The sequence below is a fragment of the Manduca sexta genome, chromosome 8 (genome assembly GCF_014839805.1).
Source record: "Manduca sexta isolate Smith_Timp_Sample1 chromosome 8, JHU_Msex_v1.0, whole genome shotgun sequence".
NCBI classification, from domain to species: Eukaryota; Metazoa; Arthropoda; class Insecta; order Lepidoptera; family Sphingidae; genus Manduca; species Manduca sexta.
In genome coordinates, this window is record NC_051122.1 from 959,444 (window position 1) to 983,999 (window position 24,556).

At 36.2% G+C, this 24,556-nt stretch overlaps 1 protein-coding gene across 1 annotated transcript; it reads left to right on the top strand.

Annotated features, from left to right (window-relative positions):
- The first annotated feature begins 8,139 nt into the window (after positions 1-8,139).
- LOC115442744 (chondroitin proteoglycan-2) lies at positions 8,140-13,033 on the top strand. Its single transcript, XM_037436558.1, has 2 exons — positions 8,140-8,286; positions 10,659-13,033. The coding sequence occupies exons 1-2, from the start codon at positions 8,280-8,282 to the stop codon at positions 12,860-12,862; spliced, it is 2,211 nt and encodes a 736-aa protein (XP_037292455.1). The 5' UTR covers positions 8,140-8,279; the 3' UTR covers positions 12,863-13,033.
- Positions 13,034-24,556: the final 11,523 nt, after the last annotated feature.

The following is a 24,556-nucleotide window of genomic DNA, read 5'->3' on the forward strand; positions in this document are numbered from 1 at the left end:
ACTTCGAAAAATGCCCACTGGAATGAGAAGCAGCACCAAAAAACTCAGTCGGTCTTTTGTTGTCCTCTTTTTTCATAGTATAAAACTAATAAAATGAACATCAATAAAACTAAATTAGGTAGGTACAAAAATTTCTAAGTACCGGCACATATTTTATTTTTATACAATATTAACATATAATATATGTGATATTCAGATAGTGACAAAAAGTAAAAATACGTACACAATGAAGTTACGATTATGAATCATTTGAAACTAATACACATCTTTTGTTGTACGGAGAGTGTCGATTAAATCAAATGTGCTTTATTTTATTTCTAGCATTTGCTCGCGACTTCTCCCGCGTGGAAAAGTTTTTCTGGGATATTTTTTCCAGGGTCCCGCTCTAGATTTTCCCGGAATAGAAAGTAGTCTCCCCAGAGTCTCAAACTATTTCCATACAAAAAAATCATTTAAGTTCGTTGGGTACGCAGTACAGCCAGTCAGATGCAGCGGGAGACTTTGTTTTATAATAATATAATATATATTTTTAAGAGGAACATTTCCGTCACACGTATTCGTTGCATAACTGTAACCGTTTACTCATTGCAGCCAAGGGAAGCTCGCAAAAGGCATTTGCCCCGTTTTTGCCACATTTTTCATAAATACTTCGCTCCTATTGGTGCCATTATTCCCTCGATAAATGGGCTATCCAACACTAAAAGTTTTTCTTCAATTCGACCCAATAGTTCCTGAGATAAGCGCGTTCAAACAAACAAACAAGCTCTTCAGCTTTATATAATAGTATAGATAACCCCATGCTAGAGTATCAGTTGAATTTTTAATAAATAACGTTTCGTGTCATTGTGTGATAAAGATATCATATCGATTTTTTGGGTGTATATAACGTGTTTTGTTGATTTAAATCTTAACATTTCACTTCACTGTTTTCTTATCATATAGATACGATTTATAATCCGTTACACAACATTTTTATTTATCCATTTTACTTTACATAAATCTTGCACATCCATTGCATACATTTTTGAACGAAGACCTACAAATTCTTTGAAAATTTTATCGTTACTTTCCTCTTTAAAAAAACCTTATTGCTTTTAATTAATAATGGTAAACAATATTCATTACTTGGTGGATAGTGGGACGTATCAAAGTAGTTTGTTAAATCAGTTTAATATCAGCATAGAAGTTTTCTGTAAATATTTGATATATTAAACTATCAGTGTCAGTATAAAGTTTGTTTTGATGTTTATTTTATATGTAATGTTTTTGATAAATTCAAAATATAAAACTGACATAAATTGGTCGATTATAAACAACATTAGTGTTATTTAATTGTATTGTAACTAAGCTTTTTGAAAATATTGTAGCGCACCGCCCTAATACACGGTGGCATCACGTGCCACCATCCCTCGCGCTATCCCTCACGGCCCGCTCGAAAGCCTACGGGTTGCGCCCGCAACTATCGCCCCACGCTCCCTCAGGGCCCTAATAGTTCTTTCCGGGGTAAAACGCACGCGGGCGCGGCGCGCATTCTTGAACCTACACTGTTTTTCGCACCTGGGCCCTTATTCTGTATGATAGTGTAAACGCGTAACGCGTCAGTGTCATTTTATCTTCGTGAAATGTGCGTGTAATGGTATTCTGTAACCAATTTCTATAGTCCTAAACATGATGCAATGTGTTACGTGCTTGTTACACACTGTCAAAATAACTTGCGGGATAGAGAATAAGGCCCCTGATGCTGTAATTAATGTTCAGTGTATTCAAAGTTTTTTTTGGAATTTAATGGTTTTGGCTTTATTCTCCCTGCCCCGACGAGGCACTCAACAATACACCCCAACGATAACATATTAGATAAACTGTGAAATTCAGGTCGTGCTATTAAAGACTAAACGCCTTCAGAATTGCCACGATTTAAACAATGATTTACTAGTTTTATACTAACTTGTTTTTTAACATTTTCCATCGTTTTACCGATCATAAGTTCGTAAGTATCGTTTTAAAGAAATGTACATAAGTTTGAAAAAGTCTTTCTCAAAATCAGAAGTAGCTAACGAACGCATGTGAGTATTAAAATCTATGTAACTTTTTAATCTTGTGAATTATTCAAATTTTAGTATTCTGTGAATTTTAACTAATCGGAGACCTTGTCCTAAACATTGCTTAGACATAATGTTTTAAGACCAACAGCTCTAAAATTTTCAAATATATCCGCTGGTAACAAAATGTCAGTTTTGAAATAAAGATCATAAAATCGTCCATGTCTTTACAATTTAAATGATTTAATACATCTTGATTATGATCGTAATCATTTTTTATAATGTGACTATCATTTAAAGAACACCTATAAAATTTATCGCAAGTACAAAGATAGGTTATTTTTAAAGAATCAAATGAAGTCATATATTCGTATGGATAAGATAAATACCTTTTCTTATTAAACGTTTAAAGACTTCCTCAAGTGGATATTTTAATTTTATCCATGATATAATTTAGGTATTCAATTCTGAGCTAATTTGTCAATACTACTGAATATACATTTAAAAGAGTCAAGAAATTTTAATTTCAGAACTTTGTTATTGATTTGTACATAAAACTTTAGAACACGAAATGTATTTTTACTTATTCTCAGATATAAGCTCAATATCACATTTTTTAAAATTAAGAGTATCTCGGAAAGAGGGGCTAAGTGCACATGTTGACCCACTCATTTTCTTGGTGACGTTTCAAATTATCTAAGGCCAGGCGGCCCTACTCTGCCTACGGGGGCAAATCCGTCTTTTTGCAATTACGGGCGTTCTACTCGAAGAAATCCGTAATTGCAAAACCTCACCCATTTCACAAATAAGACAATTAGATATCTGAAAATCAAAAGTATTACATAGATTTTTTATTTCTTGTATAAAGTTGGCATTAATAATTAAATTAATTTTTACAACAATATGTACAAGTACACAGGTACTCATACATATTCAATATTTTTACAAACTGACAATATTGAATAAAACTTAAAGTCGCCTACAATGAGAGTTTTTCCTAAAATGTACGTAAAGTACGGTATAATGTCTATGACAAACAATGCCCATAATGTAGAAAGGACAGATATTGAGTAATTGTAAACGGTTATTAACTAGAAATACAAGTCCCTAGAAATACGATACAAAAACCTTAGCATTCTTCAAATAAATAAAGGATTGATGATGGAAGGTAAAGAGAGAAAAGAAGGAACAGGTGGAGTTAAGTACAAGGTAAAACAAGCTTGAGAAAAACGTAGACCATAAACTTGACGCATCATACGCGGGCGATATCAAATTAATTTGTGGTTGATACCAATTTAATACGCGGGTAGTGCGGCCGACCCTTAAGTAATCCCAAGAGCAGGAGCCCCCGAGGACCTCGAGGACCGACCGAGGACCTGATTGCCATATTGATGATGATGTCTGACGTATCCGTCGACGACGACTCTTACAGTCTTCATAGAGGTGAGGTCGGACATGGCTGGAGAATCCGATTTTTGTCTTGTAAGTCCGATCACATATGGATCAACAAATCTCACAGTAGAAGACGGCAAACGATCATCGTTTATTTTAACAATATGCCCGCACCATCGTAACTGTCGCTTCATAAGCAAGCTCTGCATCCCAGTCATTTGAGTGCGTCTCAGTATATCAGTGTTTAGTTCTTTATCCTGCCACTTTATGCGAAGAATTACTCGTAGACAACTCAACCCAAGATTGCCATATTACTGACCAACCGTAACGTATAGCTTGCTCCAGCTCCCAATATATCATTGATTCTTTTATCTTTACAATGCATATTCTCGCCGCTACTGGCCCACTGTTTATTGCAAAGTTTTTTCTTGTATGAAAATAATAATGAAATCTTGACGGTTCTTTGCTTATTGTTAGCTTTTAATTCTACAAATTTAAAGTAGCTAATAAATCTATTAATTCATTTCTAATAATATTTTTACAATTCATGAATGTACAATTAGCAATAACTAGTCAGTATCGATATTTATATTGTTAATAAAAAAAGGATAATTAAAAATCTTTTTAAAATATAATAAAGCATTTCGATGTAGCTTATAAAGAACAATGCCTGATTCTGGCTTACAATCCTTTTTATTTTACAATACTGCAAAAATACAAACCTACTGGTGGTAGGTCTCTCATATGTGAGAGCCCAACTGGGTAGGCACCACCGCAATGTCTATTTTTGCCGCCAAGCAGCAGTGTGTAGTCACTGTTGTGTTCTGGTTTGAAGGTCATTGTAGCCAGTGTAAGTACTGGACATAATGAGACTTAACATCTCATGTCTCAGGATGGCGAGCGCAGTGGAATACCAAACAATATTTCGTTATTCAACGTGTTGGATATTGATTCTACTGATTATGGGCGGGCGTATCGCGTACAATCAGGCGAACGGCAAGCTCGTTTCGTCATTCAAAGCAATAAATAAAATAATAAAAAACCCCGCTAAATACATGAACGATTATGTTAAATCGTTATATTTATTTGTGGGACACAACGTCGAAGAAAATTTATGACGCAATTTTTTTCCTATTGTACATAGTCGCCTAATCTACATAATCACTGAGTTTTAAATAACATTATTAAACAATGTAATCGTTAAGAATTAATCGTACATTTCACTTATTAGTGACAACATTTGATGATCGATCTTGCGATATGAATTGATAAGATCTCAATGCTACAATCCCTGAATCAGATATAACTAAAGTCCGGCAATAAGTTGTACATACTAATACACGTGTCAATAGATGAAGCAATAAATAGTACACTATATGTTATCAGGAAATTGTCTATCTGAGGAAAAAATGATATCCAAAACAATTCAGCGGTTAAATGTTAACTTCTACCAAAAATACACACATTAAGAATTAAATACAACAGTAGAATGGATAACGTATGCCGATAAATTGTTAATTAATTAAATGATGAGGTAAAAGAAAAATTAACTATGAATAGGCGTCTAATTCATCACTCAAATCAGACAAAATGTCAAAAGCTAAATACGAAATAGATTTTTGGAAGGTCGATTGAAAAAAATCTTTATGCCGAAGCCTATGAAAATATCTAGATATATCATTTACTTATACAAAGATTAGAGTTAGTGAAAAAGAAGATAAAAGCCTGCTGCTACACCAATTTGATGAAATGATACGTTTAATTTTGGAATAGGACAGATTTACAGCAAAATCACATTATTCGTACATACTTATATTACAAAAGCAAAAGTAACTCTGTCTGAGCCACTGAACTGATTTCGATAAAATTCGGTATGGTGATAGACTGAAATCCTTTACGAACATTTTATCCAAGGACTGCCTACTTTTATCCAAGAAAAAACGTTTCCGACCGGGTGAAGCCGCGAGCAAAAGCTAGTAAATAAATATTGTCTTACGTATCTCCGATCAAGATTTCCAAGAAACTTATTAATATGTGTATTAAAGTAATACAGAAATACCTTGGTAATTATTTATTACTATATGAAAGTTTGTCACGATGTTTAGCTGCCTGAATACTACGTAAACGCAAAAACAACGGCGGTGAATTAATTTGTATGTAAGTTGGTACACAGATAAACAATGCCGTGGATTACATTGAGGTTACTTTTTATCCCAGAAAAATATTAAAAAATATTAAACTGTTATTACACCATTTTTCACCCAAGTAGAGCCACGAGTAAAACCTAGTAATATATTAAATTTTATATCTACATACGTGATATTTATCTTTGAACATTAATCAGATGTGTTTTGTCATGTTTTCGTAACGTGTTCACGGTTCCCGAGGAAGACTAGTCGCAGATACCATTTCATTAGCATTCCCTATATGATATATTCGCTTTTTTTTTTGTGATTGACAATTACTGTTCTAATCTTCGTTTTACTGTTCTAGAAAACGCTTTTATTTAGCGGCACAGCAAGTGCTCGCGCTTTAGCTGATGGTCAGCGGATTAGGATCCAGATCTAATGTCGACGCGCTTTACTTGATGGTAACTAGATTGGAGTCCGGATATAATGTCGACTCACGAGTTATGATTACTCCTTGCCACACTACACAGTTTTGCCGGCCAGATCGACCTAGATATGCACAGGCTGATCCAAGAACCCGAAACACTTGTGTTGGTCACTGTGGCGAGTTTTAACAACTTATTGTCGTGGTCATTATGAAGGAAACAAATATAGGGTCATTTTGCCATGAAGTCAATAAATGTAACTATACATTTGTCTTCTTGAAAATAATACTCTACCAACAGTGTAAATTTCGAATAAAATATTAAAATAAATATTAATAAAAAGTCATTTTATTTTTAGATTTTTTACATGAATTTGTCGGAGCGGCAACATCATACTTTCAGTTTGAAACACGCGGTATTCGCACTGAACTAAAAAATTATCAAACCATCTGAAAAATAAAACCGGAGTTTTTGGGGAAAATATTTATTATTCTTGCATGATTTCTAGCATAATGTTAGCAGAGGTAAAGAAAAATATGTGATTTCATTAAGTAACGGCCTCTAAAAAAGATCCTGTATATCATCGAACCAGAATACTTACTAACAATAATTAATACTCATGTTCTGTTAATGGACGTATTAAAAATACATTATAATATAGGTATTATGAAAGTTGTAGTGCTGGGATTTTTTTTTGTCAGTGTGGGATATGAAGATAACAAATACTATATTTACACAATGGCTACTCATTAAAGCTAATAGAAAACACTCGTGGTGGGTCTCTCATATGTGAGAGTCCCCCTGGGTAGGTACCACCGTAATGTCTATATCTGCCGCCAAGCAGCAGCGTGTAGTCTCAGGATGGCGAGCGCAGTGGAATACCAAGCAATACCAACGTATTGTTGGTACACCTTACATTACAATTAATCTAAGGTGTTTCTACTGGTTATGGGCGGTCGTATCGCATACCATCAGGCGAACGACAAGCTCGTCTCGTCATTTAAAGCAATAAAAATAAGCAAAAAAATAAATAAATGGGTATGACACATAGCGATAGCAACAGTTATGATCTAATGTAGAGTCTAGTATTGCCCATCACACCGCTTTCAACAGCTCCGTATAGATTTTTTGTCACCAAATGTCCTGCAGTGGATATTCCATGGGTGATGAAGAAAAGCAGAATTCCGCAATATAAAGCAACACTGATAGTAGCACTATTCAAAGCATGTCAAAAAGAGTAGAAATTAAGCTATTTTTTGTAAATTATAAATTTATTATTCAAATCAAGTTGTCATTACACCTAGTATAATATTCCCTTGTTTCCCTTGATTGAAGTCTCATTATAAATGTTTCCAGAATACATTTCGTTTTGAGTAATGTGACCGAACATAATTCTGCTCCTAATATGATCCATTTTTCAAAAATCTAGTAAAACTTTACAAAACCATTAACATTTATGTGGATTTATCCGTATGCGCGACCATACAAAGTTGTATCTACGTTAGATTTCAAAAGTTCTGCCATTTTGAAAATAGCTGACTTTTCTTTCTGTAGTGCATCGTGAAGTAGAAGTTTCCTATTTAGACGAAGTAAACTGCTTCTTAAATAAAATAAATTTAAAGTAAATTGTATTATTTTTATTGTAGCAACCATGTACCACGTCTGGTCGATATTGAATTTTAGGTAAATTATTTATTTATGTCTTTTGTTATATAATATATTGTCCTAAGATTTTACTAGAATAAGGTAAAGTGTTCGATTTATGGCTCACAAAAAGGTTTCTCATATAAACAAAAATATATGACGGAATATTCATCCCATTTAATTTATTTATTGTTATATTTTATAATTCAGTGAGTTATTTTTGTTCTAAAATTTCTAATATTTCTTTGGTATTCAAGTTTACCAGTATGGCTATAACAGTAATTCCTTTCACACTTTTGTCTTTTATTACTAAGGCTTCATTATTAACTCTTTAATTTTAATTACGGATCGCTTTAATTTAGTCCAAGAATCACGGAAATGTGTTGGAACTTTATTAAACGTAAATTGCATTCCAAAACGCCCAGTAGCAGAAACATCTGATCAATCAGCGTATTATTATGTCGATTGTCGTTTATCATGTTTTTTGATTTCTCTGTAATTACCGCTAAATCACTTCTGTATCCAAATCGCATTGATAATCAATCAATAATTATAAGTTAAAAGCCCGGTGTAATGTGTAAAAAATGTGCAGTTGATCATTCATCAGTTTGAGTGCAACATACCATACGAGGGACAGACAAAGTTATTAAATGAAAGGTAAGTGCTCCTAAATTATATTTTGAGTAAATACATTATCTATACTTATAATAAATCTGTAGAGAGGTCAATTCTGTACATGAAATATATTTCAAAAATAACTATCAGGGGGTGATTAGGGATCGATACTGATGCCAAAAATGCAATTAGTAAAATTTTTGTCTGTCTGTCTGTCTGTCTGTCTGTCTGTCTGTCTGTCTGTATAACCGTTATAGAAACAAAAACTACTCGACGGATTTTAACGAAACTTGGTACAATTATTTTTCATACTCCTGTGCTGGTTATAGTATACTTTTCATCACACTACGATTAATAGGAGCAGAGCAGTGAAGGGAAATGTTGGGAAAACGGGAGAAGTTACTCCATTTTTAAGCTTCCGTCGCGTGTGCAACCTTAATGGTTAAAGCTACATAGAAATCATGCACGACGAAAATGTTCTCCTTAAAATTATGTAAAAATATCCCACGACAGCATACGTCTATCTTTTATGGTTGACTCACAATGACACGTGTAACTCCCGATAGCTTAGCAGTTCGAAGCTTTCTCATTATATTTGTTTACTAATCTTAGGAACTATCGGTCCAAACTGAAAAAATCTTTTTGCGTTGGATAGCCCTTTATTTGTGGATTGCTATAGGCTATATATCATCACGCTATACCCAATAGGAGCGGAGCAGCAATGGCTAATCTCTGGAACTACCGGTCCAAACTGAAAAATTCTTTTTGCGTTGGATAGCCCTTTGTTCGTGGAGTGCTCTAAGTTATATATCATCACGCTATGACCAATAGGAGCGGAGCAGTAATGGCTAATCTTAGGAACTACCAGTTTGAACTGAAAAATTCGTTTTGTGTTGGATAGCCCTTTATTTGTGGGGTGCTATAGGCTGTATATCATCACGCTATGACCAATAGGAGCTGAGCAGTAATGAAACATGTTACAAATACGGGGACAATTTATTAGTTTTGAGAGCTTCCGTTGCGTGCGCTGCGTAAACGGTTAAAGTTATGCAACAATGATGTATGTCGGGATTATTCCTCTTAAAAAGTTCTAAAAAATATATTATAAAAACAAAAGTCCCCCGCTGCATCCGTTTGCCTGAACGTCTTAAACTCAAAAACTACCCAACGTATTAAGATAAAATTTGGTATGAAGACAGTTTGAAACCCTGGGAAGAACATAGGCTCCCGGGAAACTACTACTTTTATAATGGAAAACTTTAGCCTGAAAAACTTTATAACGCGGGCGGAGCCGCGAGCAAAAGCTAGTTTCTAATAAAGTAATAAAAGAAAAACGTCATTTTATCCCTTAATTATGGGGTTATTGCGTACTTACACACCATACATACATTTTTTTAAAAGGTTAACAATCGTGGCAATCGAGAGTGCTTTGCTAGTAAACGTGATTGTACTCACGAAGTCTGTGGGATCTAAAGGAAACATGGTATAGATTATTAATTTTGCTGCCGCCGTGGATTTATACATCTTCCTACACTAGCAACATACTAACAGTATACCAAAGTGTTAAACCCAACGATGAATTTAGTATTGTAGCTGTGATTAGATAGTCGATACACTTATTACTTACTCATCTTATATTCGGTAATTTCCTCATTCGTATTATTTAAACAAGTGTTGCCTAATCTGGGATTCCAATCTAATACATCATAAAAATAATTAAATCAACTTTCAAGATTTTTTCTAAAAAATAATGATAAAGTTATCCTTCTACATTTCATTCTAAATGGCTGAATAACATTCTTCTCTCCTATATAATGGCACTTCATAACACACATTTCGAATAATATCAATAGTAATAACAAAAGCATTTTTGTCGAAAATATTTTTTTAAACTCAATACACAATCATTTTATGTATGTTATATCTAAAACAATACACATTATAGTATCGTCTTGCTTTTATCCCTAACTCTATTAATATAAGTCGTATGTAATTTTTGTAAAATATAGTAGTTTTCATTGACTATTATCTTGAATGATTGAAAACACTATATCACCTAGAACCTCGAACAGTAGATAATCCATTTGCAAACAACAAACACAATGTAACGAAAATTGAATTCGGGATATTTATACACCTCTACTGAATCCACTATACCACAGACGTCATCAAATATTTTTATCTTGCACCAATTGAAATTCGTATATGAATTCACAATCAATATTGAAAATCACTAATTTAGTATTTAATATAGATAACAAAACAGGACAATATTTTGCGAAATTAAATTATTAAAGAATCCGTAATCTAAATGTATTTTAGTTATTATGGGTAAGAATTTCCAACAGTCGCAAACTTTGGCACAAAAAAAATATTATTTTTCACTTTTCTAATCACTTCTCTCTTTTTTTCAGGCACAGCACTCACATTGCTCTGTGCAATAACATTTGCACAGGGGCGTGAGTTTTTGATCGGAAACAGACAACTATGCATCTGTAACCCGAGTGATGCGCACGAAATCTGCGCTAATTGGGACATCGAAACTATTGTCATAGCCCACGAACGATGTGACAAGTTCTACAAATGCGCGTACGGCAAGCCTGTTCCTTATTGCTGTCCTCCCGGCACTGTCTTTAATATTGAAAAGGAAGCATGCGACTGGCCCTCCAACGTGCAATGTGAGGACAGAGGCTTTGTCCCAGATGAAGAGAATGAATGTTTACGAAACAACGACAATGAAGATGACGGCGACAATGAAGATAGCGGCGACAACGAAGACGAGGGTGATCTAGGCCCATGTAACTGCGATCCTAGCGAAGCGCCAAGCATCTGCAAAGCTCCAGGATCTGAGGGCGTCCACGTCGCTCATGAATACTGCAACCATTTCTACATGTGTAGTCACGGCAGACCAGTCGCAATGAAATGTGCTCCTCACACTCTTTACAATCCGTATAAGCGAGAGTGTGCCTGGGCGCATGAGGTAGAATGCGGCGACAGAATAATTCCCGAAGATGATGAAAGCAAAGACAGTAGTGAAAATGACGGCGATGATAGCGATGAAGACAATCAGGGTCCATGCAACTGTGATCCTGCAGAAGCACCCGAAATATGCGCAGCCGTAGGTTCGGAGGGGATTTTAGTTGCTCACGAATACTGCCACAAATTTTATAAATGTAGTCACGGAAAACCAATCCCAATGACATGTGCTCCAAATACACTTTATAATCCCCATACTAGAAGATGTGATTGGCCCAAAAATGTTGATTGCGGTGATAGAATTTGTATCTGTGACAATGGTGAAGATAATGAATGTGACGGTGGTGGCGGTGGAGGCGGTGGTGGCGGCGGCGGCAGTGGCGGCGGCGGTAGTGGCGGCGGCGGCGGCGGCGGCGGTGGCGGCAGTGGTGGTGGTGGCAGTGGAGGCGGCGGCGGCGGCGGTGGCGGCGGAGGCGGTGGCGGCGGAGGCGGTGGCGGTGGCGGAGGTGGGAGCGGCGATGGATCCTGCAATTGTAACCCTTCTGAAGCCCCAAGCATTTGTGCACAAGACGGTTCAAGCGGAGTTCTTGTGGCGCATGAAAACTGCAACCAATTCTATATGTGCGATCATGGGAAACCAATAGCCATGTTCTGCGCTAACGGCACATTATACAACCCTTACATTGAAGAGTGCGATTGGCCCTATAATGTAGACTGTGGAGATAGAGTAATCCCGGATGATAATGAAGGAGGCGATGGCGGTAGCGGCAGTGATGACAACGAAAGCAATGATGGCAACGGAGGCGATGATGGTGGTGACGGAAACGGCGGCGGCGGCGGCGGCGGCGGTGGCGGCGGCGGCGGCGGCGGCGGCGGAGGTGGTGGAGGTGGCGGAGATGAGAGCGGCGATGATTCCTGCAATTGTGACCCCTCTGAAGCACCAAGCATCTGCGCACAAGACGGGTCAAGCGGAGTTCTGGTCGCGCATGAAAACTGCAACCAATTCTATATGTGCGACCATGGGAAAGCTATAGCCATGTACTGCGCTAACGGCACATTATACAACCCTCATATTGAAGAATGCGATTGGCCCTATAATGTAGACTGTGGAGACAGAGTAATGCCAGATGGTAATGAAGGCGGTGGCGGGGGCGGTGGAGGCGGAGATGACGCAAGCGACGGTGATAATGGAGACTGTCAAGACGATTCTAGCATAGCCCCTGAAATTTGTGCAGCTCCGAACTCCAATGGTGTACTATTTGCCCACAAGCGCTGCGATAGATTCTACATGTGCAGCGGTGGACGGGCTGTTGTAGTGTCTTGCCCTTTGAACATGCCCCTCTTCAATCCACTTATTAATGCTTGCGACGAGGCTGCAAATGTGGATTGCGGTGATAGAATAATTCCTGATCCCGACGCAGACCCCTGTCCTTGTTTTTACTCCATGCCAGCCGTATGTTCCACACCGGGTTCTCATGGTATGCAAGTTCCTCATGAGCAATGCAACCAGTTCTATACTTGTATCCATGGTAGCGCAGTAACGCACACTTGCCCCCAAGGACTATTATACGAACCAAAGAGACAAGTCTGCGAATGGCCGATTTTTGTCAGCTGTGAGGGAAGAATCATACCAGCAATGTAATGTTGGGCTACTAAAAAGCACTAAGCAAGACGACAGTGTCAGTTTTTATTATCTAAACTCAAGCTAAACAAGCCATGAGTCATTTGTTATAAATACCAATTTATAATTACGTGAATTGTATAATTACGATTGTACATTTAATGTCTAAATAAAGCAATGCAAATGACTAAATTATTTTTTTGTGTATTAAATGTCCTTCTTATTTCGAGAACCAGTCATTTACTCCCTTACTTGTAAAATAATCACACCTAAAGTCAAAGAGGTCAACACAGCTGCAGTTGCATCAATGGTAGTTGTTAGATTCTATTAAGAACTTAATAAGTATTATAAAAGTGATAAATTTATTTTTTAATTTTAGTTATTTCCAATGTCATGGATAGATCTCATACTACATACCAAGTTTAAGATAATATTTCCTTCTCAAACAAACTAATCGGATTCGCTTTTTAAATGAAATCTGCTTCATATTCTTTGTTAGGGGTTGATGAAAACTTTATACCTGGGTTCTAAAATAAATTATAATTTTTTAAATATTTCAAAATCAATTTAAATCACAATTAAAATATCTTTCAGTTTCTCCTCTCTACCCACTTAGGATTAATATAATGAAAGCGTGTTTAAAATATTTGTGTTCTATATTTACGAGTATATACTAGATACAAATTTTGACACAATCAGTCACGCAGTTTAGTTTTTCCCTTTAACCGTCTAATGTAGGGATAATAAAAAATTAAATATCCCACATTGATTTTCAAGGCTCAAAATACTCCCATGCCAAAATTCAGTATAATAGGTTCAGTGGTTTAGTTTCTTTTCCCTTTTATTTTACTATTAACTTTACAATCAACGGTGATTCTCAAATAAAAAAAAAATATTCCAGGACCCCCTACCCCCTATCACTGACTCTCCTTTACTTGACGTATATTCTACAGACACGAACGTCCATATAAACTATTCGGTCAAAATCCGAACTAAAAGGGCAACCAAAACGTCGTTATAACCTATTTATTTTACAACGAATAATTGTACTTATTTGACTAATATTTTTTATTCAAATCCAGGTTTATACTTAGACTCAACTTCTTATATCATAAGCGCCACTCCGTACACAACCACAAGCTGTCGATATTGACCATAAAGTCAATTTGAATGGATTGCAGTTCAATTCAGTTGAACACAGTAAATGTTCGGAACGCCAAATCTAATACGTAGTACATATATGAGTGGCGAAGGATCCATATAAGCCGATTCCTACCGGCTTCCCTTTTGTTACTTATATAAAATCTAACTTTCATTGGAATGATTTACAAACCGCTCTTATGCATATTTGTAGTACCTATATTATGTTGTGTCGGGTTCCCTTTTGGAATAAGTCACTCTTCGCCACTGACATATATATCGATGCCTTTAGATTATTACTTGCATAGCATTCTGTATATAAAACTTAAGCGGGTTTAAATAAGAGAGAGATAAGTTATGCTTAATGGTAAGCATATCACAGTATAAATAAAAATTAAATAGACTGCCTCGGTGGCTTAGTTGTATTCCAGTTCGACGGCATCCCCCGGTCAACCAAAGATATATTAGGTTTTTTCTACCTCACCATCAGCCTGGAGTCTGGAATTTTTACCCGATATTAAGATAGGCTCGCCCCCATCCCATCATTGGACGGAATGCACACAGGGTGCACAAGCTGCACCTCTGCCTAACCTTTAGCTAATAAAAGGCATGAGTGTATGTGTTTAAATAAAGAAATGACCACCACACGTACTAAGTTTTAAAAAAACTCTGTGTCATGAAATTATTTTTGTCCCTGGGAAGAAATAGTAATATAATAAATAAACCGCGATAAAACCCGAAAAATAGTTATGTTTCAATTCCTAAAATTCGTGTAAATATAAGACATCATTATAAAACTCAGTGTTATCATGAGGTCCACAGGATCATTTTTGTTAAATATCAACCATGACTTATTTATATTTTTAGCAAAAAATTCTAGTTTTATTTTTCTGATTTTTTTGTATAATTTTAGAGTGTGCATGAATATTTTTGAGGCTGAAAATATAACGTTGCCGCTGCAACAAATTTAAAATAAGAGTGGTAAAGGCGTGTAAAATTAAAATACTATTTATTGATGTGTAATGTGTATTCAATTTTACTTTTTTATTTTATATCTTCTATGATGACCCCGCATATTAGAAGTTGTCTACTTATAATTCCCAATTGTAACATCTATCCTTAGATGCTGGTCATCGTATTCTAAACATTATAAACGAGTGTAACATAGTTAAATTATACGCAACAATGCATGAATTTTATTTGAAAATCTCATAACCATCGATATATTTATATATACTACGTACCTCATAACAATATTGCGAGACCAACAACAAATGCATTTTTTTAGCTGAACGTGGTGCGAAATTACGATCATAGTAGAAACAGAAGTCCAGAGAGAGAGAGAGTAAGAAGTGCCGCGGAAATAGTGTTTGGGAGTTGACAGAGGCGGCCTTTGGGGGAGGCGAACCGGGCAACCGCGCGGGGCCTCGCGCTTACAGAGGCCTCGCGCGGGGCCTCGCAGGACCTTTTTTTTACATTCTTACCGACGAAACTGTTAAAACAAGGGAACGTTTTTTTACTCTGCCCGGGGCCTCGCGTCTGTTTCTTTTTGCTTTCGCCTGGGGGGGGACTCGCGTCGTTTAGGGCGCCACTGGGAGTTGAAGTCTGCATATTGCACTACTCTATTAAAATAAAAAATCACTACTTGACTTTTCCAACGTGAAGGCAGTTTTTCTAACAGCACGCAGAATGCCAGTATCTGGAAGGTCAGCGCGTCTTGGGACACGTAATAGCATATGATATAGGGAGTCGCACGATGGATCATCCGGGAAATACACAGGCAAGGAGACATAGAACGTAAAGAAAATACATAAAATATCTAAGTATTTGATACCTAAATAGCAATGCCGCATAACGAACTAGGGATCTGTAGTGTGAAATGACTGTCCTTTTTTTATACGGGCACAGCAAAGTGCCCTACTGCTACTGCCCCTGATGGTAAAGGGTTCAATAAAATGTCGACTGTAGAGAGACGATTACCCCCCGACAGTCGACATAATTATTCCGACCTGTAGAAACGGGATATACATTGGCTGATCCCGACCATTACTTATGGCGGGTTTTAACACCTTGTGTACGATGGACGCTATCCAGGTGGAAATAAAATATATCCTACCACTAGCAAAAAGTAAATCATGTCTATGGTGTGCTTTATATCAAATAGAACATAAAATAAAGGTAAGAAATTAATAAATATTTCATGTGCAAACCGCGAAATCTAGGTGGCCACCTCAGCATAAGCTTTGTTATGACAAATAAACACACTACTGGTTTTTATACATTCATACATACATAGTATCACGCCTCTATCCCATAGGGGTAGACAGAGACTATGGATTGCCACTTTGCACGATTCTGGCATACTTCTCACGCTTCCTCCACCTTCATCAATCTTTTCATGCATTCTCGCCGGTTCTGGGTACTTTTGACCTGACCTTTACTGAGAATGTCAGATATCTACCGCTACTGGTTTTCAATGGCCATCTAATGTACTTATCCAGGAACGCCAAATCAGCGTTAACCACAACAAATATAAGACTTGATGCGCTAATAAACTGTGATATTAATATAAAACTTTCATAAATTTTCGGTATCACCAGGGAAATGTTTTACCCACTACACTACATATCTACATCTATACATATTATAAAACAAAGTCCCCTTTTCTATCTGTCTGTTTGTTATTTTCAAAATCTTCTTAACGGATTTTTATGAAATTTAGTATGGAGATAGTTTAAGACCCTGGGAAGGTTATAGGCTACTTTCTATCCCGCTAAAATATATAGCGTGACTTTTATCCCGGAAAATTCCTTCACGCGGGCGAAAGCGCGAGCAGAAGCTAATTAGATATAAAAATTGGTAGCAACAACAACAGTAATGACGTAATGTTTATTTATAGTCTAATATCGATGTCTTATATTAAACATTTCCAGATAAACAATTTAGATATGCACATTTGCATAACATAATACACGCGATAAAATCCGAAAACTAGTTCTAATTCGATGAGAATTTGAGGTAACAATACATATTATTGGACATATTTACAATATTTTCTCAGTAATTGTGATCTTATCGCCTTAACAACTTAGCAATAGTTAGTAATTACGAAGATATATTTCAAGTCGCGATTGTCGTCAGCGAAGCGACGCGCTACCGTACAATGCTGTAGATCCTGATTGCTTTAACTTATCTTGATTTCATACTTAAGATATTAAGAGCAGATTAAACTATCAATCAAATAAATGAACTATATATATTTAATACATGCTTATGTATATATAAATAATTACATTGCGAAGTGCGAACGCTGTGCCGCGCGGCGGGACTGAAGTGAGGGGGAAGGAAAATAAAAACTTAATTTCACAATATCGACACTAGCATCTTAAGATATTCGTTGAAATTGGTTTATAACATTTTAATCATTACCATATATCTAAATATAGTTATACCATTGATTTAAACTGTTAAACATGCCCTGTGTTTTTTGAAACTGTCTACTATTTATATCTGTATGTCTAGTACCCATTAGGGTGTCCCTATCCAGATTACATTTCAATTTTTTTCTTGACTTGGCATCAATATAAACCTAATCAGTATAAGAAGTCAAAAGATCTAGAACTTAAAAATACAAATCAGTAAATGTACAAAAAAGTTTATGTATTATGATTAAGAAATGTCATCTGATTATCACTCAAATATAAAAATTATTTACTTATTTCTTATTTAAATAAATTAGCTTGAAACCAGTTTTGCTGCCAGTGCAATCGATTGCATCGCTCAAATATAAACAATACCAAGAAATATATTATCATATGATTGCGATTAGCGATAATATGTATGTTTTTTCGTCACAACACGTGTCCATGATTGTTGTTTCCTATTGAAAGTTACACATAATGCTGGTGGTAGGTATATATTATGTACTAAGCTCACGTATGCAACGTATGCAAAGCATTATACCACGCAGAGACGTCATTTACATGGAAGCTAAGGAGTTTGAAATATCGTATCATACCGTTATCTCTTTCAGTAATTTGGTGCCAAATTCTATAACACCCATTTATTTAAGTGTAGAAACGCTATGAAAACTATTTCGTATTTCACTGACATATTCAATTTGAGAACGATGACTTGACTATGTTTCTGAAGTACTTGCTTCAAGTCAATAATCCATTATCCATATATCAACTACGAAATGTCGCTAGAAATCATTACCACATGTAGTTAATAGGCGTCAACTAATTGGCTCTAGAACTAATTGAACAATAGATCCATTCTTTATTGATTTAAGCTGTTTTATTTCTCGACGCGGACTATGTTCCGATGTTTATTCCGATCGCTGCTGAATTTTTGTAGGCTGCTATAATTGTTCAAAAACTTTGGGATATTTTCTATAAAATACGGCCAATCAATAACACATATGTAACTAACAATTTAACCGATTTATGCGTAAGTGGCATTTTAAGCCACCTTATGCAAGGCATTTTCGTGGTAAATACGAAACTGCCGTCAAAGCAGAAAAACCCCTCTTTATCGAGTCATGGAGCAACTTACTTAAACTTACCAAGAGTTTAACAGATTTCTATGTTAAATAGTAGCCATACTTAATTCTAGACCACTTTGTACACAAAGTAATGATCCTTCAGATCCGTTACATCTTACTCCAGGAAACTTTTTGGTCGAACAACCATTGACTTCATTGCCTGTGGCAAATTATTCAAGAAGCTGTCCAGCATATCTGGTATCATAGAGTCTTGACTACCTTCACGAATTTCAACAATGAAGTAAATTGTTTCACAACACTGCGAAGTCACCTCTCAAGGTAGGTTCCGTAGTTCTGTTAGTTCATAATTGATAACATAATATTACGTCCACTGCAGTGGCGTTTGGCTCGCGTGCATCAGCTCCACCCGAGCGCTGATGGTGTTACCCGTGTTGTGACGGCACGCATTGGTGACACACTTACGAAATTACCTGTAGCGAAGATCTGTCCCCTTCCTCTTAATGAATTTCAAAAGTACCTAGTTTATTTTACCACTATGTTAGTTTAGTTTTCGTATTTTGTTTAAAGTATGTTATTTTATGATCAGTAGCATTTTCTGTACTTTTATTTAATTACGATATTAATAGCATAAATCTACTACTAAAAATATATTTCTAACAAAATGAATGGATCTGTATCTGTCACATAATCCGATCGCACCTTAAGCAGCGACAAGTGCTGCCACCTGGAACGTGTATTAGGTACTTCCTATTCAATTGGAAATAACGTACTCGGAAACAAAGAAGTTTGGAGCGCGCTGTCTTGCAAGCAAAGAAGGCTAAATCAACCAGTGATAGTGTGGTGCAATCCTGAACGACAGGCAGAATCCTATGACCATTTACCAGTATTAGTAAACAAGGAAAACAAACGGTGTTGCAAGTGTTGGTGAGTGGTAGATACAGTCCACACATTTCCATCTAGCGAAGGCTTGTTCGATTTCCCAAACAATCTAAGCGATTCATGCATTTTCTACTTCGATATATCCAATGTGAAATGGATAAGTAACGCCCTCTATCGAATATTTTTTATGCGACATCGATGATAATTAATTAATAGTTCTCATTTATGCCGTTATATTTAGAAAACTGACATTCACGCTGAAAAAAATCTTGCCAAATTCGATGAAATGTTGGAAGCCGAAATTATTTACTGAATTAATCACCGAAATTAATAATTTAGAACTGAGACATCAGACAAACAATACTTAATTGGTACCAAATACTAAATGTTAGTGATCCTTCAACTATTAGCGATTCTATTCAATAATAAATGCAAATTTATGATGAAAACTATTAAGTATGTGATTTTTGGCAGGCTCTTTCTAATAGTCTATAGCTTCGACTTATCCATAAATACTAATGCAATCAAGAGTCGTTAACACTCTGAAACTTTTGATGTTATAATTTATAGCATCAGACCATCAAACATACGACAAGAAGCATGTGGGAGTATATTTTAAAGGTGTTGTCTAATCGTGTATTCAACCTCTGGACATGCTAAAATTGTATGCTACATTTTTAGTAGGCGCGCAAAGCAAATTATATTGATTGTATAGAAATGTAATCAAAGTTCTATATAAAGTTATTTTTGGTTATTGCAATTATTTTTAGCAAATGTTGCGCTTAGCCAAGGCCATCGACTATATAGTTCTAGGCGTTAAATATGGCCAACCAGTACTATTGGATATTTCCAACTGGGTACAATAATTATTATTCTGGATTTGGGTAGGTTAAGGACTTTTGAAGACGGATCTGAATGTAACTTCAACTTTGCAGTATCGTACACCTGTACCCTTAGCAGGAATTTACGCATTATCATATATATAGTCTTCGTATAGAGTAAGTTAACGTATTTCTTATTCGTTAGACTATAAGTATTATACGTAAAAAATAGACACGTGCTGCGTGTTATAGCAATTGTGTTACATTATGCCATTTTTAAGTTTAGGTGCTGCAGTTGTCCATACATTTTGACATATGCTTGTCTAAGGTTACACGATTTTACTATTCAATATTTTCAGGCGCCCAATATTCGATGTCGTATTTTAGTTCCAAATACGCTCACCGGGGCGCTTTTCAAATTTCCATACAATAATGCGTAAATTCATTCTCGGAGTTTTGGAGCTGTTTGGATCCGATTCCCTAACACGAACCTTTACGCCTGTATATAATATAATATAATAAAACCTTCAATTAGTTCATCGCAAGATGACGCGTATGCATTTCGTTGGTTGTACCTATATTTTCAGACTAGTAGAAATAATAGTTTGGGTAAGTGTCTTGTCTAATTTCAACTGCCTCGGTAGTGTAGTTAAAGTGAACTTTGTGGTGTGATACTCCCGTGCCTCGGAAAGCACGTAGAGCCGTTTGACCTACGCTTAATCTCTCTTCGGTCATATGGGATTGCCACCAGACTATAAGCGTGAAGGAACAAAGAGTGCACTTGAATATTGCGCACACTTGAGCACTAAGTATAATATCTCCTACGTACGTGGTTGATCTCCGTTGAGATTGGCCGCCGTTGCTGAAATTCGGCCAGAAGGGATTTATTTATTGTGTAATATAAAATTAGTAGTTTTGGGATGGTACATTTGAAGTACCTTAAGCATAGGACCATAGTTCCATCGCCAAAATTTATAAACACATTAAAATTTACTGTCTGCTGGTTTTACCTTGATTTATTGCGGAGATGAGACTATTTACATAAAAACATATATTTATTGACAGAAAAAATCAATGTATACCCAGTGCAGTGCCCTACCAACGAGCGTAATCATAGAGTTACATATCGCTACAGTCACTGGTTCAGATAATTAACGTTCCCGGTCAGATAGAATTTTTATGTCCAGTAAAGCGATTAAATTAAGTATATCAGTTATAAATTTCCATCACCTTACTATATGCTCTTATTTCAACATTCGTCATAAATTGCGTGCCACTGCCGACCACGGCTTCTAGAAGTTTCAGTGGTTGGTTTGAGGATATGACATTGCCCACTGCGAAGCACGAACCTCCTCTACTATTGAGCGAGTTTAGACCTTAGGCTACCACGCTGGCCTTGTGCAAGTTGGCAGACTTCATACGTCGTCGTCGAGAGGTCAATTCTGTACATGAAATATATTTCCAAAATAACTATCAGGGGTGATTAGGGATCGATACTGATGCCAAAAATGCAATTAGTAAATTTTTTGTCTGTCTGTCTGTCTGTCTGTATAACCGTTATAGAAACAAAAACTACTCGACGGATTTTAACGAAACTTGGTACAATTATTTGTCATACTCCTGTGCTGGTTATAGTATACTTTTCATCACGCTACAATTAATAGGAGCAGAGCAGTGAAGGGAAATGTTGGGAAAACGGGAGAAGTTACTCCATTTTTAAGCTTCCGCCGAGTGTACAACCTTAATGGTTAAAGCTACACATAAATCATGTATGACGGAAATGTTCGCCTTAAACTTATATAAAAATATTCCACGACAGCATATGTCTATCTTTTATGGTTGACTCACAATAACACGTGTAGCTCCCGATAGCATAGCAGTTCGAAGCTTTCTCATTATATTTGTCTACTCTTACGTTTATAACACTCTCAGTCAGCCCCGGATCTAGGGGGGGGGGGCAAGCCAGGGCCCGTGCCCCGGGCGGCGAATTTAGAGGGCGGGAAATTCAAACTTGGCAGACGAATACACATTTCATCATTAACGCAACTTTGACTACTGTGACATCTATACTCTATACTATTATATAAAGCTGAAGAGTTTGTTTGTTTGTTTGTTTGAACGCTCTAATCTCAGGAACTACTGGTTCAAACTGAAAAATTATTTTTGTGTTCGATAGCCCTTTGTTTGTGGAGTGCTATAGGCTATATATCATCACGCTATGACCAATAGGAGCAGAGCAGTAACAGTTTCAACATGTTGCAAAAACGGGGAAAATATAATATTTTGAGAGCTTCTGTTGCGTGCGCTGCGTAAACGGTTAAAGTTATGCAACAATGATGAATGACGGGATTGTTCCTCTTAAAAAGTTATACAAAAATTTATTATAAAATAAAGTCCCCCGCTGAATTTGTCTGCCTGAACGTGTTAAACTCAATGACTACCCAACATATTAAGATGAAATTTGGTATGGAGACAGTTTGAACCCCTGGGAAGAACATAGGCTCCCGGGAAACTATTACTTTTATAATGGGAAACTTTAGCCTGAAAAACTTTATAACGCGGGCGGAGCCGCGAGCAAAAGCTAGTTTATAAATAATACTAGATAACTTCAAAAGCAAGAGGTTAGTGCTGTGCCTAAACTAGGTTATCGCAAATTAAAAAATGTGAGGTAGTCTAAAAAAGGAAAGTTAACATAATAATTGTGGTAAGTAATCATTCAAGGGTCAGAATGTAAATATAAAGATCAGATTCAGTGCATGAATCCTAGCAAGATATGGAACGATCTCGTGGCCGATATAACACACCCAGGCTGTAGTCCGCATCTATCAAGGAACATAAAGATCTCCTTGATAGATATCATATCATTAGTATGCAGGATAATAAGCATAGGAAAGAGCGTCGACCCTTTTAGAAGGAAAAGGGTAATGGTCCTGGATAGGGAGATACTACTATCAACGACAAGTTTTATGCTCCGACTATTAAAAAACCTGACGAACCACTTGCTGAGTCCCAGGGGATTCAATATGAAGGAAGTTTCGATAGATGGCGACTATTCCAGACTCTATCGACAATCTCGAAACTCACAGAAAGAGCTTCACCTCTAGTTATTCTCCACGGCTTCTACCCAAGGCGAGTGAGGTTCACGTATCAGTTTGTGCTCCTTAAGAATATGTAAAATAAATCGGTTTATTGATTGTGTACATCACATAGAAATATGGAGTAAACTGTCTTGCTATACTTCTATCAAGTATATAGTGACAAATATAAATAAATATAAATGATCGTGCGGCTAGTTGTCTTGTTTGAGAATTCTGTTTGATCCAGGTGACGGGCTTGCAAGAACGGATAAGTTGTAATTTGTTGATAACTTGCACGTGTACCCCTCCATTGCTACCGGTTTACAATACTGTGTTTTTATTGCTAAGTCTCTATCCGTTTTCAATATAGGCTCCCAATATTAGCTTCGATCCCGAGAATTACCCAATCCAAATAAGTAATTTGTAAGAAGGTATGACAATAAATATTGTATTTCGACTGATTCATTTTCCAGCTCGAAAAAGCAATTGGGATTGAAAATGGCGGTAATTATACATTATTCAATCTACGAAAGAGAAGGTGATGTTGACGACGAGATGCCGTATACTGGGAACGTATTACAATTATTAATATCTCATGCGATAAATTAATAATTATAGTATTTTATACCAACACAGTTATCGTGAACCTGCGGTATAAATGGCGCGTAGCCCGCTTGACTTTTTAATTTCGTTCAAAGTAATAAAAGTTTTCCCTTGATCTAAGACACTATAAAATAAACTAATCCTATAAGAATAAAATCATTCAGTTAGTTGGGAATACTTCGTATTAAAATATATAAAACTTTAAGTGTTATTGCATTCTTTGATACTTAAACAGATCAATGCTTCTATGTTGTGGCCACGCACTATAGTTACTTACTATAGTCACGCACTATAGTTAGTTAATCATTGTGACCCATGTAGAAAAGATGAACGTAGAGGACGCGCAAGAAGTATGCCAGGATCGTGCAAAATGGCAATCCATAGTTTCTGCCTACCCCTATGAGATAGAGGCATGATACTATGTATGCATGTAAGTATAAAAAACGGTGGAGTACGACTGCATTATTATATTCAGGAAAAACGATTTTTCGACCAGTCCGACATTTTATTCCGATATATATTAATATGTCTGTTGATATAAATGTAAATCAATTTATTTTATGAGAATTAACGCCCGATCATTTACACTGCTTAATAAAAAATATTCTATCTATTCGATATATCCGATATTGATATATTCAGCAACTCTCTAATGTATTTTAAGACACAGATATTTTTACTATTACAA